Source organism: Lycium barbarum, chromosome 9, assembly GCF_019175385.1.
Source record: "Lycium barbarum isolate Lr01 chromosome 9, ASM1917538v2, whole genome shotgun sequence".
Classification (NCBI taxonomy): domain Eukaryota; kingdom Viridiplantae; phylum Streptophyta; class Magnoliopsida; order Solanales; family Solanaceae; genus Lycium; species Lycium barbarum.
The window spans coordinates 11,768,756-11,788,269 of record NC_083345.1 but is presented as its reverse complement, the minus strand read 5'-3'; the positions used below and the strand labels follow the sequence as shown (position 1 = coordinate 11,788,269).

The 19,514-nt window shown below is 37.4% G+C and overlaps 1 protein-coding gene across 1 annotated transcript; it reads right to left on the bottom strand.

Moving 5' to 3' along the window:
- Positions 1–6,548: 6,548 nt before the first annotated feature.
- Positions 6,549–9,012, bottom strand: LOC132610120 (chalcone synthase 1B). The gene is made up of 2 exons (XM_060324396.1): positions 8,715–9,012; positions 6,549–7,718 (listed from the first exon to the last, which is right to left on the bottom strand). The coding sequence occupies exons 1-2, from the start codon at positions 8,890–8,892 to the stop codon at positions 6,727–6,729; spliced, it is 1,170 nt and encodes a 389-aa protein (XP_060180379.1). The 5' UTR covers positions 8,893–9,012; the 3' UTR covers positions 6,549–6,726.
- Positions 9,013–19,514: the final 10,502 nt, after the last annotated feature.

Sequence of the window (19,514 nt, the reverse complement as noted above, 5' to 3'; positions counted from 1 at the left end):
TGAGGAAGGAGAACTGGGAGGCATCTCTGGTAGTCACCTTGAGAGCCTTCACCTTCGGGACTAAGGCCTTCAAAAGACTCTTGATGCCTTTCCACATCTTCATAAATAGCTTGTCCCTAGTCCGTCTCTTCCTCTTCTCCTCGTTCAGGTCAACCTGGAGATCCACATGGGCCTGAGCCAACGATCCATAGGTGCCCTGCAAGGCATCCACAGCCTCTCCCATCTTGGTCTGGGTCTCTATGTAACTCTTTATCAGCTCTGTGGTAAACTAACCAGCACCCGTAGCACTACTAGATAACCCGGCCTCCATGGAAGGCCGCGCAAAACCCATCATGGTCGTCTTCACGATAGCCATATCAGCCTCCATACGCTCCAGGGTACCCGGGGTCTGTGACTGACCACTCCCGCTATGAGGTCTATCGCTGTCCTCGCTGTCATCCGAGCCAGACCTCTTTCTTTTGCCCCTGCCCTGTGATCCCTTGACCTTCAATGGGTCAAAGGCGACATCGCACTCCACATAGCGGTCCCCAGGCTCCAAAGGCACCCCAGCATTACGACAAAAATAGGTAATCAGAGAGGGAAACGTCAAGCTGGGGCCAGCCTTGGCTACAAAACCCCGCCATTCCTCGATCACCTGCATACCCACATTCACGAGCATACCATCCAGGATGCAATCCATACAAGGGCCCATGGGTAAGTGACATCAGTAGGATTTCTCGAAGGGCGAACCCGCCGGGCAACGAGGTTTAACCACCTCCGTCCCTCAAGAGTAAAGTGTCTACTTTTAATAGCCAAACGGGAGACAACCCAGGTAGCCTTCCTTTTTGATTCTCTCACCAGTATCCTCACCAACCACGACCCGTTTCCTTCAATGTCCTTGGCTCGAAGCTCATCCTGTAGAGGGTTGGGCAGCCCATGAACGGCATTGATGGCCTCGGCACCCACTTTTATGGAAACCCCTCGGATTGTAATCTGCGGCTCCGGGACAGTCCAATCTACAGTAGGGAGCATAGAATACAACTCTCTGACCCAGTTACAGTTGACATCCCCAGGCTCCTCGACTAACAGACCCCAACGAATGCGGTGTAGAGTCTGATAGAATTTCGGGGCCAGCTCCTCAACTCGGTCCATAATAAAAGCTCGCTCATGAAGCAGACCCTTGGTCCACTGTTCCATGAAATTCCTCTTACAAGCATTGTTGGGGAATTTGACATATGCGTGAGGAACTGGGGGTTGTTGTACTTGTTGTCCTTGACCCGCCATAGTAAAGCGAGAGAGTTAGCCTAAAAAGGTGAAAAACAAGGTTAAAATAGTGTGGTACAAAGAGTTAGCGGTGATATCCTATGCATGAAATAGTAGAAAAATCTTAAAATTCGTTTCTGCCTGAAGCAGCTCCGTGCGGCAGCGGTAGGGCCACTGCAGCGAAGCCGCTATAGCGGTGAGAGGGCCGCTACAGAGGGCAAGGCATCGCCATAGTGGTGCATCGTCGTTGTAGCGGCCTTGCTATAGAAAACAGGTCACCGTTATAGTGGCCACCTCCCAAATCAGAAGGGTCGCTCGCAGCGATGGTTCCATTGCTACAGCGGTACAGCTGTAAAGGTTGAAGGACCGCCGCAGCGGGCCCGTCTTCTCCAGTCCAAAAAATTCCTACCCCAACTTTTTGCAAACCCAAAATTTTCATCTTGATTTTCCCATTTTTGTCAAGGATCAAGTAGTATGATAGCATGTCTGACTTTTACAACTTTTTCTGCCCTATTTCAACTACCATGGTTACCAAATTTGAGCAAAAACATCAAAAAATTGCACCACTACAAAACATTCCATCCAACAGAAGACTACCCCATATTTAGCAGATCTTCAGTGTAAAGTGTTGCTAAAATATTATGAACGTGAAATAACCCTCCATGATCCAAAGAACTGCCCTCCCTAAGAACCGAAAACCCGTTTTTGTCTAGAAAATCGAATTTCTTCTTAATCTAGAAAGTTAAGCGTGAAAATTTTGAAATAGAAAGACATAGACAAGTTATAGGACAGTGAAAGAGAGCACATACCTTGAAATGGCGAGAGATCTGCAGACTTGGCAAGAAAAGTGAACTTTGGGGTGTAGGGGAAACCTTTATTTTCTTATCTGTTTTGGGTAGTGTTTTAGGAAATAGAAGGGGCTATGGTGGTTATAAGGGAGTGGGGAAGGAAATGAGAGGGTTGAGTAATCTATAAGGGGGACGAATTTTAGTAGGGAGAAGGGAAGTTTTCGTGTATAGGGGAAAAGTGGGAAGTCGGAGGGGTGAACACCCCATTTATTTTTTTTCTGCTCGATGACCGCTGCGGGCAACGATTTGACCGCTATAGCGGTGGCCTTGGAATTTTTTTTTTTCTATTGTTCTATGTCAAATAATTTCCTTGCCCCTATGTTGATAGCTCAAAATCCTATCTCCTACGGTGTAGGGCCCAGAAAGGTGACCCTTACTTCACCCCACCCCGTTCGGGGATGAATGGTAGTTTAATTGATATCTGATGTAATGACCCGTCTGGTCGTTGTTTAATATTCCGCGAACTCGTGCCCAATCTAGGTCTAGGGTCGTGAATAATAAGCTCTATGGTGTGATTTAAGGGTTAAGAGTGGGAAAAATCAATTTCGGGGTGAATTAGAAAATTGTGGGCCAGGGAAGGACGCAAACCTCTATAGCGGTCAAGGGACCGCCATAGCGGTATCGCTATAGCGGCATTTCGACTGCTGCAGCGGTCCACGCAGAACAGTGACTGCATTTTTGGTCACTTATTTTATTTTTCTCTTGTTTTTCAATAAAAGACTCCCAAGGGCTGCAGCTAGGGTTCCATATGAAAGAAAACCCTTGTACCAAGAAAAAGAGACCCTTTTAATTTCCTCCCTACGACTAGTACCTCTCATGGATTCGGATGAAAGCTAGGAAGACGAGCAATTCATAGAGATTCAATTAGTTGTTCGTCAACGAGATAGGCTATGGTTTACTTGAGTTAGACTTTGATTAGTGAATAGTATATACTTTTAGAGTTGACGGGAGACTGCATGACTAGGTCTTCGGACACGGAGTTGGGGTGGACATATCCTATAATGTAACTAAAATCTTGTGTAAATGGTAGCTAGGGTAACAATGAACTGCTATTAACGAGGGTAATATCATCACTGAGGGGTATCTCATGTTTAATTTGTGCATCCCTAGGAGTGGGTAATTTCCGTCTTTATTTCCGGTTGTATTGAATTATTCATATGGTTGTCTTTCTTGAAAATAAGAAATTGTATTAAGAGGTCCTAGTAAGTCGTACTAGCGCGGCGCCCATCAAGGGCATGATTTATGACTTATTGATTTATCGCATCATAATATTGCATTGCACGGGTTCTGAGGAAATACAGGTAGCAGGAAAGGCTGAGCATGGGAAATTGCGTTATCTGGTCTTTTGGCCGTTGAGTTGGATACGAGTATTCTATGTGATATGGATCCGCGTCCGAGGTTCTTTCCGGAGTAAAGGATTTATCGCTCGGGTCCGAGGAGTGGATCCGGAACGAGTGGTACATGGACACCATGGGTCCCCTGCAGGTCATGACTACTGAGCTATGACATCAGTTAACATATATGTACAGTGTTTTTGGGCCCTTGCATCGGATTCTACATTGCACTACATCTCATATTTCTATGTTATGCATGTGTGGACTACTACCGTTGGTATTGTTTATTTAGCTTTATGATTTACGTGAGATTGTGTGTGGAGGGGTGTTTAATATAAGATAAATGTTGTGGCAGACTTTTAAATAGCGAACCCTTCCCTAGGGTATCGTATGGTAGTGAGTAAAATTAAGTAGGTTAACTTTACGAATAATTAAGGGTAGGAATTAGAGGGTATGATAAGCGTGGAGACAAGAGCTAATAGGTTGAATGAGAGGAAGGGAACGGTGGTGGTTAAGTAGAATACCCGTAATTCTTGAAAATAAAAGGAGTGAACAGTTGAGAATGGAAAGATAAGTGGTGAGGGTGTAATAATCTTTATTGAGGATCTTGAGGTTCATTGACTTATCTGTTTATCTTATTGACTTTATACTGTGTTGCGTGAACTAATATTAGTCGACCTATGATGCTTACCAGTACGTGTGGTGTACTGATACTACTTTTGCTCCACCCTTCTTGGGGTGTAGATATGTTGTAGGGTTTAGTTGAAGTTTCAACGTGTGGATTTATCAGGCATGCTCCTACAGCCTCGCTCATCTCACTCCAGTCAAAGGCTGGTGTCATTTAGTTTGTCTTCCTGTACTGTAGGAGCTCTTGTACCTGTCTAGACTAGCTTCCGGGGAATTCTTTTCAGTTTTATTGTAGTTAAAAACAGAGTCTGTACAAAGCTTTTACTTTAAATTTGTGATTTTTCAAAGATTGTGGTCGCAACAGTTTAAAGGTTGGATTTAGTTGGTAAGGGTTCGCCTACCAGGGTAATAATATGGTAGGTGCCCGCACGACCCGTGGGTTGGGTCGTGACATTTTTACTTAGGTTGACACAATCAATTTTGTCAATATACTCATTTTTGAGCCCTTTAAAAATGCTAAAAAATTGTTAATATTGATGATGTCATCTACTAAAAATAACTATGCACAAAGATAATCTAAAATGGTGATGATAATAACTTTGAAGAACTCATTTGGTACCCGAAGAGTACTCTCCGAAGAGTACTCTCCGAAGAGTACTCTATCGATCAAATTTTCTTTAGTAATTCTTAAATTACCATTAAATTTCTCTTGATCTTTTTTTTAGTTAAAAAAAAGGTTATTATGAAAATATAAAGTTAGATTTAATGATTTAACACAACTATACAATAGAAAATAAATTTTAAAATGTTTTACCAATTAATAGATTAAAATCTTAGAAAATAAAAGAAAAAGAACCTTTAAATTTTATTCAATTTTCTTAATTAAGTGGGATAGAAAAGAGAAAAGATGCTTACCAAGTGATCAACTGCTCAATCCCATAATTATTAAATATTGATAACCGCATCTTTCTTTTCTTGCAAGCAATTTAATTTGTCAAAAATCATGAAATCCTTAGTTGGTTGAGTAAGGAAGTTTTCTTTTAAGAATAAAGCCTGAATGAGTTAATGACAAACTATATCTATTCTTAAACTTTGTTTCAAAGAATTCAATTTATTTTGAATTTCATCTAAACCTAGACTTTGATCACCATATTTTTTTTCCGCATAAACCATCGGTCACATGAAATTATGAGTAGTTAATCAATGAATAGCAAAACATGCTATTCCTACCTCTAACTAGAAATTATATGCTCACAAATTCATAAAATATAAAAAATTCCTTTTCAATTTATGAGTATAGTCAATTTGAAATCATTCTGCAAACTTTAAATTATGTTACTAAACATCATGTTATCTTTGTCTCTTTGATATCTGTTTATCCCAAGCAAACTTGCTTTCTTATAACAATTTTTTTAGTAAATTATCTAATTATATGATCAAAAAATTTAACTAATCAATAATACATGATTAAGAAGCGATCATTTTAAAAGAGTTGTGCCTAAGAAACGTACAAAATTTCTTTTAATTAAAAACATTATGAAGTGCATTATTATCTTGATCTTGGGCCCGGGCTCAGCACGGGCTTCATTGGACTAGTATTCAAAACATGAGCATAAAGTTTAACAAATATATTTTTGGAACTTACTGACATAAAATATGCCACAAACATTTTTATGACTATAAAAATCATATCTTCAAGCGTCATTTTTATGACTATAAAAATCATATATTTAAGCGTAAAATAAAAAAATAAAAAATTAAATTACTTTAAAATTTCATTATATTGTCTAAAAAAAAAAATCAAAAAGTGTATCACCCAAAATAGGACAAACGAGTAAAATTTTAGTACGTAGAATTTAAGCACTATTATTGTGCAAACTTCACTTTTTAGTTTTTTCAACGCCACCGTTAATTATGAAACGCTTACATAATGTTTCCACATATTATGGAGCGTTTCTTTCTCTTACCTTCTTTTTCTTTGCTTTTAGTTTTCGTTCCTAATTCTTTCCTTTCAAGACTGATTAGTGATTGGGTAAAATGAACAGTATATTTTATGTTTGCAGCATAAATGGTCTTAATTTAATATGACGATAACAGAAAGATATTTTCTTATTGCAAAAGGATTTGATTATAAAATTTATGGTAATCATTTAATACCTTTCCCATATCAAATAGAACTCTAATAAATTGAGAAGGCGTAAATGAGGCCTAAAAGCAAAGGATTCCTTGTTTCTTCACACATATTATAAAGGAAATAATAAAATAAAATTGATACGCAAGCCAAAAATTTCAGTTTATATACTAGAATCTGTATGGCCAAATTCTTAGAAAATTAGATCTCCTTTCCCCCAAAAAAAAAAAAATGTGTTTATTTAAAGAATATGTGCTTACAATTTTACTGTTGTGACATGTGAGGAAGCTGAAATTAAAGTATTAGTTATGCAGTCGAAAAATTAAAGTTAGATAAAGAATAATCATCACAAGAAAGAGAAGTCGATAGAAAGAATTTCAGTTCTTTGATTACATAGTTCTCATTACAAATATCATTATTTGCTAAGATAAAACAACAAATACAACAAATACAGCAAATACATTCATAGCAAACAAATTAAATTCAACCCCAACAAACATATAACCAATTTAGTACTTCAGACCCACAGTAGAAGACCAACCCACTAAGCAGCAACACTGTGGAGGACAACAGTCTCAACTGTAAGCCCAGGCCCAAATCCAAAAAGCACACCCCATTCGAGCCCTTCACCAGTAGTTCCTAAGCCTTCTTTTGCAGAGGCCTTTCTCATTTCATCCAAAATAAACAACACACATGCACTTGACATATTTCCATAGTTACTCAACACATCCCTTGTAGCCCTAAGTTTCTCCGGTTTTAGGGCCAACTTTAATTCAACTTGGTCCAAAATCGCAGGCCCACCTGGGTGAGCGATCCAAAATAAAGAGTTCCAATCAGAAATGCCCAGAGGCTGGAATGCTTCCACAAGGCTCTTCTCGATGTTTTTCGAGATCAACCCAGGAACATCCTTGAGTAAGTGAAATGTAAGCCCAACCTCACGAAGGTGACCATCGATAGCACCTTCACTATCAGGGAGTAGAGTTTGGGCTGCAGAGACAAGCTCAAACAAAGGCCTTTCGACCCCTGGAATTGGGTCTGAGCCCATTATGATTGCGGCTGCCCCATCACCAAAAAGGGCCTGACCAACCAAACTATCCAAGTGAGATTCACTGGGGCCACGGAACGTGACCGCAGTGATCTCAGAGCAAACAACAAGGACTCGAGCGCCCTTGTTGTTCTCAGCCAAGTCCTTGGCTAGCCGGAGTACTGTCCCTCCGGCAAAGCAACCTTGTTGGTACATCATGAGCCGCTTGACTGATGGGCGAAGCCCAAGAAGCTTAGCTAGCTGGTAGTCACACCCGGGCATGTCCACACCACTAGTTGTACAAAAGACCAAATGAGTAATTTTGGACTTGGGCTGACCCCATTCCTTGATGGCCTTTTGGGCTGCCTCTTTGCCAAGTTTAGGCACCTCAACAACCACTATGTCTTGCCTAGCATCAAGGGAAGGTGCCATGTAGGCACACATATTAGGGTTCTCTTTCAATATTTCCTCTGTTAAGTGCATGTACCTCTTCTTAATCATTGACTTGTCACCTGCAAGTATACCAATAAAATATGTTAAAAAGTCACTAAATCATATAATCAAAACTAAAGAATTAGGAAACAAAAATTACTTAAAGTACTCAAACTGAATACTATCTTTCTCCTCTTTTGGTTAAAAATGCAAATTGAAGTACAAAGTTGAATACTTATGCCTTTATAGTTAATTGTGGTAATTAATACTATAAAGAACCAAAAAACGCAGAATTATCGCGAAGCCTTGTTTTTATCAAAGCAAGCATAGCATGTAAAAACTCAATGAAGAAAACGAAATAAATTAATTTATCAAAATCATGAATTTTCTAGTTTACAGACAGTTTCTCTTTTATTGGAGGGGAAAAAGGAAATAAATATGAAGTTAGCCATAAATAAATCAGAAATTTCCAGACCATTTGGGTAATTGATTTTTAAAATTGTCTAATCTCAATGCTAGGCAAGGTTAACATGTGTTGACATGTTGTGTTCAACTTACTAAGGAAAAGTAACAAAGGATGTAGTCAATATCACCAAAAGCATCTCACATGGATGCTATTTAAGGAATTAACCTACTAATTAATAAATTATTATATTAATAAAAAAGAAAGAAAAACAAATTTGATTAATCTTAGTTAATATCTGAACATCATCTAAAGACACCTCCGCTTATGGAAATTCAATTTGATTAGAGTTGCAACAATTAATCTACAACTCCAACATGCATTACTATTCATAGGCCATGCTATAAAAGGTTCTAAGCACGAGGGTCGAGACACATAATTTTCAGTATGAATTCAGGCATAAACTCTTCAAAAAATTTTAAATAAATTTTCATATTTGAAAAACCACATAAAAAGTATACTAATATACTTCAACACAACTAATAATTTTGAAAATATTTAAAAGTTCGAGATAATCATAGTCTAACGAGAAATTATTCAACCCCAAATAGTAATAGTGTAACATAAAATGCGACAGAGAAAGCAAAATAACGAGGAAAGAGGTTTATCTTACACATGCGCTTAAATTTCTCCTTCAGCTCAGTCTTGTGCTCGCTATCAGTGATACGGAAATAATAATCAGGGTAAGTGCTTTGATCAACACAGTTGGAAGGTGTGGCTGTTCCAATGGCCATGACAGTGGCTGGACCCTCGGCACGTTGCGCCTTACGATACTCCTCCACGGTGACCATTTTCGTCGGAAAAAATGGTTGATATGCTAGCTAGGGTTCTTTTAGTTGTCTAGTGATATTCTCTAAGGCTATTGTAGTTGTAGTAGTACGTGAAGAAGAGTGATATAACTGTCTATGGTTTTTGCATGGGGGTTGTATCATTTATTTATATGTGAATCCCAAAAGGAGAATGGTAGATTGAGATCACGTACGTCAACAACTAGGGCACGTGACATTTATTTTTATTTTCCTTTACAAGAGCTTAGCAAACTTTCTACGCAAATGTTGGTAGTACCTACTTCTGAAGATCTATGGTCATAGATTTTAGTCAATTTCGGTGAAACCAAATGAATGGTCTTGATCATTCTTACATAAGATTTCCGTTACTTCCAACATAAGCTTGATTAGCTTTGGCCTTTGGACAAGAGTTTGACACGTAACACTCTATTAAGAGTTCAGGGTTAAAAAAAATCAGAAAAAGAAAAGAGTAAATTAGTTGTGGAATAAGAATCTTCACTAAGGATATTTAAAATATATATAAGAAAATAAATACGTGAAGAAGTTAATGAATTTAATACTTAATATATTACATAAAGAATAATTTCAACCTTATATATACAATATAATTTTTTGGTAAAGGAAGCTCGGATTAACCCCTTGTAACGTTGAACTGTAATATATACTCTTTGTAAAATCAAATGCATATCTTTTTTATTTTTGATATTTTAAAACTTTATTTAAAAAATTATTTTGAGGAATTTAACATTTTACAGTACATTTTAAAGCAATTCTTGAATATGTAAATTTATTTTTACGAAATTAAGTAGACAATATTTATATTTATACTATTATTTAATTAGATGTTTTGAATTTTGTATTTCAAACTCATCATTTCAGGGACCGAAATATCTACAGTGACACAAATTAAAATGTCAAGACATGAATGCAATACGAGTGTCATATTATGTGTATTAACATTTTTGGTCATACATTTTTTCAACACAAACCGGATAACTTCTTTATTTTACTTTTTTTGGTCATAGAAAAATGTCTATTATTAACAGAAGCGTCAATTAGATGCATGAATGAAATATAATTTGATGAATGTACGGGTGTGGAACAGTAAAGATTCATTCTCCTTTAATTAGAGGTTTCAAGTTTGAGCCAGATCGGAATGAAAGTTTCTTTGGTCGTACAGAGTGCTAGGCAAGGGTGTGTAGTTACGCATGTCAAAGGGTGGTCAATTAAACACTCTTCGTCAAAAAATTATTTTATATAGGCCAAATATAACTTTTATTCATACATATTAATTTTTTAATACTCTTAGCGAAATTTTTGGCTTCGCCGCTGACACTAGAACTCCCCCATAGTGAAATTTCTACGATGCGAATTTGGGTCAGTCGGGGCCCATGGGTTCCGGATTCTGATTTTTTTTTAAAAGGAATTTGATGAAAGTGGATGTTTGGTAAAAGGAAAGGTAGTTATATTTACACAACGTAGGCAAACAACTAATGTGATACAAATTTAAACATTCTGGCCTAGTTCTTTTAGGAGAATGGTTTGTATGTTTTGATTGTTAAGTAGGTAAGTTGTGTGGTGTTGGAAGATCGGCCTTAACGTGTGGATAACAAGACCATAACGTTGTTCCTATTGCTAGCTCTTTAATTTTTAGAACTTTTCCCTTTGTTCGGACAGACACTGAAATAAATAATGAACCGTATATACATGTGATATTTCCAACTTGTAAGGTCTTCACATTTGCCTAAATTCATTAATTGTTAATTAGAAGTAGCATTTTAGGTAACTTTGTTACGTACACGTATGCGAGCCAGTGGCCTTTGCATGTATAAGGGAGTGGAGGCAGATCCATGATATAAACTTGTGGAATAATCTCTTGAGATTTTTAATATTGATCAATACATTATAGTTCAAAGTCATGAGTTTGTTTCTATTATTTATTGTAATTCTGCAAAAAATTGCACATAAATTTACGTTCCACATCGAAAGTTATGAATTCAATTGAACCCGCACCGACAATGATACATCCGCCCCTATAAGGGAGAATAGTCATAGTCAATGGCGGACCTAGTAAGAGCCCAGGGGGTTCCGAACCCCCTTCGGCAAAAAATTGCACTGTATATACAAGGTGAAAATTATTTTTTATGTATATATAGTAGACGTTGAACCCCTTAGCTTCTTCATTTATGGCTTCTTTATATTTTTGAACCCTCTTGACATAAATCCTGGCTCCGCCACTGGTCATAGTAGGTTGACTATCAGCATAAAAGTAATTAAATTATACTCTAATAAAGTCTTGGAAATTTCTTGTAGCAATGTTATTAATACAGTTTCTTTTTTACTACCACTACTACAATATAATGTTTGTTGTGTTCCGTGACTAGTATGAGCTTTTGCCAAGATATGAATAAAAGATATACTCATATTGCCAAGTCGTTATGAATATAGAAATTTCCCTTTTTGCACAAAAATTTAAGGCTCTTTTTCGTGCCGTTCAGAAGCAGCACTTTTGATTCTTCAAATTATCCCCAAAAGTTTTGAAAGAAGGGGGTTGCGGGCGGGGGGGGGGGGGGGGTGGCGCTGATACTTTAACCAAAATAATAAAAAGAGTATATTCCCAATTAATTTCTTTAACATTTTGGAGCCAAAGAAAATTCATGTGTTTTGGGCATCTAATAAATTCATCTTCTTTATTTAGTTAAAAAAAAATGATAAACTTGCATCATATAGAATTAATTAGGATGGTTAAAAGAAAAAAGGTAAGTTCTCATTAACAACAATGGCTAAAATTGCCCCACTGCACAAGCAACCTTAGAGCTGTTGCAAGTACTTCTAAGATCAAATGTTATTTAAAACAAGTACACAAATTGTTGATTGTTATAAAATGAAGCTAAAAGAGTAATAATATTAAAGGATGAAAATTATAAACATAGAGTGACAAAGAGGAGAGATTTTATAATTCTTCCAAAATGTGTTTCAAGTACATTACATATGAAGACTTATGTCTCTATTTATAGTGCTGCATATGCATTCAATATATGAGATAATGGAAGAACCATTAATATGGTGGAAGATAATGGAAGAACCATTAATATGGTGGAAGATAATGGAAGAGGCATTATATTTGTGTAGTGGACATCCATTCTATATTTCATAACACTCCCCCTTGGATGTCCATAGATGATGTGTATCGTTAAAAACCTTATTAGGAAAAACCCTGTGGGAAAAAGCCTCAACGAAGGAAAAAGAGTACACATATCTAGTAATACGCTTTGAGAGCTGCCTCATTAAAAACCTTACCAATAAAACCCAATAGGACAAAACTTGGTTAAGGAAAAAAGAATACAACGAGTATTTCACTCCCCCTGACGAAGACCAATATTCAGATGTCAGAGTCTTCGCATTCCAATCTTGAATATCATCTTCTCAAGAGTTGAAGTTGGCAAAGATTTGGTGAACAAATCTGCAGGATTGTCACTTGAACGAATTTGTTGCACATCAATATCACCTTTCTTCTGGAGATCATGTGTGAAAAATAACTTTGGTGAAATGTGCTTCGTTCTATCTCCTTTTATAAATCCTCCTTTTAATTGAGCTATGCATGCAGCATTATCTTCATATAATACTGTGGGTAATTTTGTATCACACTTCAAGCCACATCTTTCTCTGATGAAATGTATCACTGATCTCAACCACACACATTCTCTACTTGCTTCATGAATAGCTATTATCTCAGCATGATTCGAAGAAGTTGCAACAATGGACTGCTTTGTGGATCGTCATGATATAGCAGTACCTCCGCATGTAAACAGATAGCCTGTTTGAGATCGAGCTTTATGTGGATCAGATAAATAACCTGCATCTGCATAACCAACAAGATTTGTACTACCTTTGTTAGTATAAAACAAACCCATATCGCTAGTTCCCTTCAGATATCGCAATATATGCTTAACTCCGTTCCAATGTCTTCGTGTAGGAGAAGAGTTATATCTTGCTAGCAAATTAACAGAGAACGCTATGTCAGGTCTTGTAGCGTTAGCAAGATACATAAGTGCACCAATTGCACTAAGATATGGTACTTCAGGACCAAGAAGCTCTTCATTTTCTTCTTGAGGTCGGAACGGATCTTTACTCACTTCAAGTGAGCAAACAATCATTGGAGTACTTAAAGGATGCGCATTGTCCATGTAAAATCGTTTTAAAACCTTTTCGGTATAAGCAGATTGATGGATAAAGATCCCATCTGTCAAATGTTCAATCTGCAAACCAAGACAAAGTTTTGTTTTTCCCAGATCTTTCATCTCAAATTCTTTCTTTAAATATTCAATCGCCTTTTGGAGCTCTTCTGGAGTTCCAATTAGGTTTATGTCATCAACATAAACAACGATTATAACGAACTCTGATTTTGTTTTCTTAATAAAAACACATGGACAAATGACATCATTTATATAACCTTCTTTTACCAAGTATTCACTGAGGCGATTGTACCACATGCGCCCTGATTGTTTTAGACCATACAACGATCTTTGTAATCTGATTGAATACATCTCCCGAGACTTTGAGTTAATTGCTTTAGGCATTTTAAATCCTTCAGGAATTTTCATATAGACTTTCATTATCAAGTGAGCCATAAAGGTAAGCTGTAACCACATCCATCAGATGTATTTCAAGGTTTTCATGTACAGCTAAACTGATGAGATATCGAAATGTTATGCCATCCATAACGGGTGAATATGTTTCTTCATAGTCGATACCGGGTCGTTGAGAGAATCCTTGTGCAACAAGGCGTGCCTTGTATCTCACAATTTCATTTCTCTCATTCCTTTTTCGCACAAAAACCCATTTATGGCCAATTGGTTTTACACCATTAGGCGTTTGGACTATAGGTCCAAAAACCTCACGTTTGGCAAGTGAATTCAATTTTGATTGAACTGCCTCTTGCCATTTTGGCCAATCATATCTTCGTCGACATTCTTCGACAGATTGGGGTTCTTGATCGTCAATGTCTTTCATAATATTTAGTGCAACATTATATGCAAAAACATTATCCACCATAATCTTTGATCGATTCAAATTTATCCCATCACCAGAAGAACTCAATGATAGTTATTTATTTACTTGAGTCTCGGGTTCCCTAATATCTTCAGGAGTATCAGGATTAGTCAGATCTTGAATATCTTCATGATATTCTTTCATAGTGTCATTTTGATCATTTTTAGTGTTTCTTTTTCTAGGATTTTTATCCTTAGAACCCAATGGCCTACCACGCTTCAGGCGTGCATGAGATTCAGAGGCTATGACACTAGTAGATTTTCCCTTTGGGACATCAATTCGGATAGGAACATTCTCTGCAGGGATATGTGACTTAGTTATCCTTTTCAAATCAGTAAAGGCGTCTGGCATTTGATTTGCTATTTTTTGCAAGTGAATGATCTTCTGGATCTCCTGTTCACATATGGGGGCACGTGGATCAAAATGAGATAGTGATGGAACTTTCCACACAATTTCTCTTTTGATTTCTTTTCTCTCTCCCCCTAATTGTGGAAAATTTGTTTCATCAAATCGACAATCTGCAAATCGGGCAGTGAATAAATCTCCCGTCAATGGCTCAAGATAGCGAATAATAGAGGGTGATTCAAACCCAACATATATACCTAACCTTCTTTGGGGGGGCCATCTTAGTACGTTGTGGTGGTGCTACATGCACATATACAGCACAGTCAAAGATTCGGAGATGAGCAATATTTGGTTCATGACCAAATACTAATTGTGACGGGGAGTATTTATTATAATGAGTCGGTCTGAGACGAATAAGAGATGCTGCATGTAAGATAGCATGTCCCCAGACGGTAGTGGGCAACCGTGTTTTCATAAGTAGTGGTCTTGCTATCAATTGTAGTCGTTTAATAAATGACTCAGCAAGGCCATTTTGGGTATGAACATGTGCGACAGGATGTTCAACTTTTATCCCAACTTATAAACAATAATCATCAAAAGATTGAGACGTAAATTCTCCGGCATTATCGAGGCGTATAGCCTTAATGGGATAATCCGGACACTGTGCCCTTAAGCGTATTATTTGTGCCAATAATTTCGCAAACGCCAGGTTTCGAGACGATAGGAGGCACACATGAGACCATCTTGAAGATGCGTCTATTAGGACCATAAAATATCTGAATGACCCACAAGGTGGATGAATAGGTCCACATATATCCCCATGTATACGTTCTAGAAAAGCAGGGGATTCAATGTCAACTTTCATTGGTGATGGCTTAGCTATCAACTTACCCTGATAACAAGCAGCACATGAAAATTCACCACTTTCAAGAATCATCAGGTTCTTAAGTGGATGCCCATTTGAATTTTCAATAATTCGTCTCATCATTATTGATCCAAGGTGACCTATTCGGTCATGCCAAAGCACAAAAGTACTTGAATCATTAAACTTCTGGTTTACGATCGAGTGTGCTTCAATTGTACTAATTTTTGCATAATACAGACCAGAAGACAAAGTTGGCAATTTCTCCAAAACATATTTCTGGCCGGAGACATTCTTTGTAATGGCAAGATATTCATCATTTATTTCGTTTAATGTCTCAGCGTAATATCCATTACGGCGGATATCTTTGAAACTTAACAAGTTTCTTGGGGATTTAGAAGAGAATAATGCATCTTCTATAACAAGTTTCGTCCCCTTAGTCAGAAATATAGTAGCTCTTCCGGAGCCTTCAATCAATTTCGAATTGCCAGAAATTGTATTAATATTTTCCCTTTTTCTACGCAAGTGAGAAAAGTATTTCTCATCTTTGAATATGGCATGTGTTGTTCCACTATCAATCACACAAATATCTTCATGATTGGTCATTGATCCAAATAAAATTTGAGGAATTTCCATAGATTCTTCGAGGCTTTTAAAGTATTTGCTCGGAACGGCAGAGTCTCGTGCTGATAACGTGTTATAAAATAAAGCTAAAAGAGTAATAATATTAAAGGATGAAAACTATAAACATAGAGTGACAAAGAGGAGAGATTTTATAATTCTTCCAAAATGTGTTTCAAGTACATTACATATGAAGACTTATGCCTCTATTTATAATGCTACATATGCATTCAATATATGAGATAATGGAAGAACCATTAATATGGTGGAAGATAATGGAAGAACCATTAATATGGTGGAAGATAATGGAAGAGGCATTATATTTGTGTAGTGGACATCCTTTCTATATTTCATTACATTGATAACGTTTTAAGGTAGAGAGAAATGACCTAACCTAACCCCTTCTCTATCCTTCTTTTCTTTCTTCCTTACTTTCCATTCCGACAATGGGAAAACTCACCACCCTGGCCATGAGAGAAACACCCTCAATACCATCGAAACCACCGGATGAATGTGACCACTTAATGGAGGGCCAGACTCCACCCACAAATTCCTACAAAGGAATTTTACTTGACATTTCTAAAGTACACAGCCAGGAATACCACCCCATCTGTGAGGAAAAGGACAAGGGCAAAGGGAAAGTAACAGATGAGGAAGATGACATTGCCCTTACACTGGAAGAGGAAGAGCAAGTATACTACCTATGGAGATTCTCACTGATAATAAAAATCTTTGGGAAACGGACACCTCATCAATACCTGAGAACAAAGCTACTAGAACTCTGGCAGCCAAGTGAGAACCTAGTCCTAATTGACCTGGGACAAGATTTCTTTACAGTCAAATTTGAAAAGGAGAAAAACATGAGAAAGGTCCTACTCCAAGGACCATGGTTTGTAGTGGGACAATTCCTCATGGTTAGGAAATGGTAACCAAATATTGTTCCAAATGAAGCAGTACTAGACACGACATCGATATGGGTTCGACTACCACAACTACCCACCGAGGTCTATGACACAAAGCTCCTAGAGAGGGTGGGAAGAAAACTTGGGAAGCTCCTGAAGATTGGCACCTGCACATCATCCACCCTCAGAGAAAGATATGCTCGAATTTGTGTGAAAATATTACTTCAGGAACCAGTTAAGTCAACCATCACCATCGGGAAGCACACCCAAGTAGTTCACTATGAGGGAGAAGGCATCCTTGTACGGGTTCTGGAAGACTGGGGCATACGTCGAAGAAATGCACTTTTTGACCACCCCAACATAAAGAGGCGTCGACTAGCGAAACCCACCAGTATTCGAGCCAAGGAGGATTGGAAGATGGTGGAATTTCCCAAAAAAGAAACCACACCGGTTGACACCCAATTTTGTCCCGCCTTCCCCAAAATATTTATTTACATTTCTAATATTTTTGGAAACTTAAGAAATAATTATTTATACTTTACTACAATTATTAGTTTTTTATTAATAACAACGTTTCATTATCCTATTGTAGTCACTAGCTATTTTTTTTAATTACGGTTACTACTACCATTATTATTATTATTATTATTATTATTATTATTATTATTATTATTATTATTATTATTATTATTATTATTATTACCAGTATTGTTATAATTTGCATTATGATCATTGCAGCATTTTTACCACATTATGCACACGCATCACATTTATTTTCGCACAATTAAATAATGACGTTTATTCACTGATTGAACTTAAAAAATATTATCGCACGGCTATTACGACGTCATATAATTTTATTTTTTATCTGAGCACTAATAAATACATACTTTTACATTAAATAATATTTTGGCACACGTTAATTAATTGAAGGAAGTCTTTTATGCAAATTTAGAAGCCCAAAATGGCACAAGAAGAAATTATATTTTTAGCCCATCCGCCCCAATCAATTTATAAACATTTTCGGACCAGCCTATTACCAGTCAGCCCATCTAATTATCCCAAAGTATTCAACAACCGGACCGGCCCACCATTTGTTTAAAAACCTACCCAACCTACCACCCTTCAGCCGACCCAGTCCATTAACCATTTAACCCGGTGACCCGACCCGACTTGTTCAACAAAAGGAAACCATTAGGGTTATACGTTTTCTTCATCTGTCGCACCCTTCCCCTTCTCTCTCTCTCCTCACCTACCCTTTTCTCTCTCCGACGATTACAGTAAAATCGCAGACGCCTTTCACCTCTATCAGACCACGCATGGTCATTTTGGGGAAGGAAATTAATGGCTCGTCCTTCCCCCCATCCGGATTTAACCGTTGAAAGAGGTTAAGTTTTGTTTGCTTCTTCTTTCTCTTCTGCTTGCATCTGATAACCTTAATGAGTTTCGTCGATTTGTGAAGTTGAAATCGTTTTCCTTATCAGTTCTTTTTGTCATTTTCGAAGTTGTCACGCCCCGAACCTGGGCCTGGACGTAACACGACACCCGATGCCTGACTGCATATGACCGAGCGAACCAACTGACTGCTGAATCAACATGTGATACCAAAACATAACTAATTTATAAAATAAAACTAACACATGCTGATTAACTAAAAGTCTCACTGAAATATCATAATGCGGAAATACTTAGACAATCTGAACATATCTGAAAGTAGCCAACATGGCTAAACCAAACAACTGAACGACTGCCAACAAGGCTAACATAATAAATATCTTATTGTCTGAACTGTGTCTATGAAGCCTCTAAGAGTACTGAATAATAGAGCTGTCTATAAACTGAAATAACTGGATAGCTGACAACGCCCCGAAGGAATTTGGGGCTCACCAGTAGCTGATACGTGCACTCCTAAATAGCTGAGTCGTCAACCTGTATATCGTTGCCTGCATCGCGAGATGCAGGCCCCCAAGCAATAAAAAGGGACATCAGTACATTTGAATTGTACTGGTATGTAAAGAAACTGAAGCAATAAAATACTGGAACTGAAACTGAAACTGAACTAAACAGGAAAGCGAGAAGCTGAAGTACTCCCTGTTCTGGATGAAGAATCACCTGTAAAACTGTAAATGTAACTGTGGCCTAGGGCCCAAATAATGTGCACAAAAATTGTGGCCTCTGGCCCAAGCAATACGTATGCATAAACTGTGGCCTAGGGCCCAAAAGTACAGATACAGGTGTTCAACATTAACAATTTACAAAACTGAGACTGGCTATAGCTGATAGCATGATAGCTGTTACTGATTATGGGACTCTTGCAAATAACTGGTTATACACTGACTGAGACTCATGTGATAATAATGCATAAGTCTATAAAGATTACGTGTTGAGTTCATGATGTTCAAAGTGATAACCATGAACGAATTCTGTAACTGCAACCCTAGAAGATAATAATTCTATATCATATCATGAAACTAGGGCTAAACTATATTCTGAGTCAAATTACTGACAAGTATGAAGAATGAGGCGTAGGGAGAATCATGAATATTCCCTAACGTAGATAGTTAGCCTCACATACCTTAATTCCAGCCTTTGAGCGTAATACAATGTTCATCACCCCTTTCAACTTTGATCTATATCAATACAAGCCAAAGGGATTCTATATTAGCAATAATATTCATGCTTTGATCATCTAAGCATTTTATCAAACACTTAGTGGGCATAAAGCTCCACAATCTCCATTAATGGTGTTTCTTCACCCAATTCCCAGTCTATTACTTCTAGGTGATTCTACAATCTCAATTAGATGTAATTAACATCATTCTCCATCACCCATATCATTATAA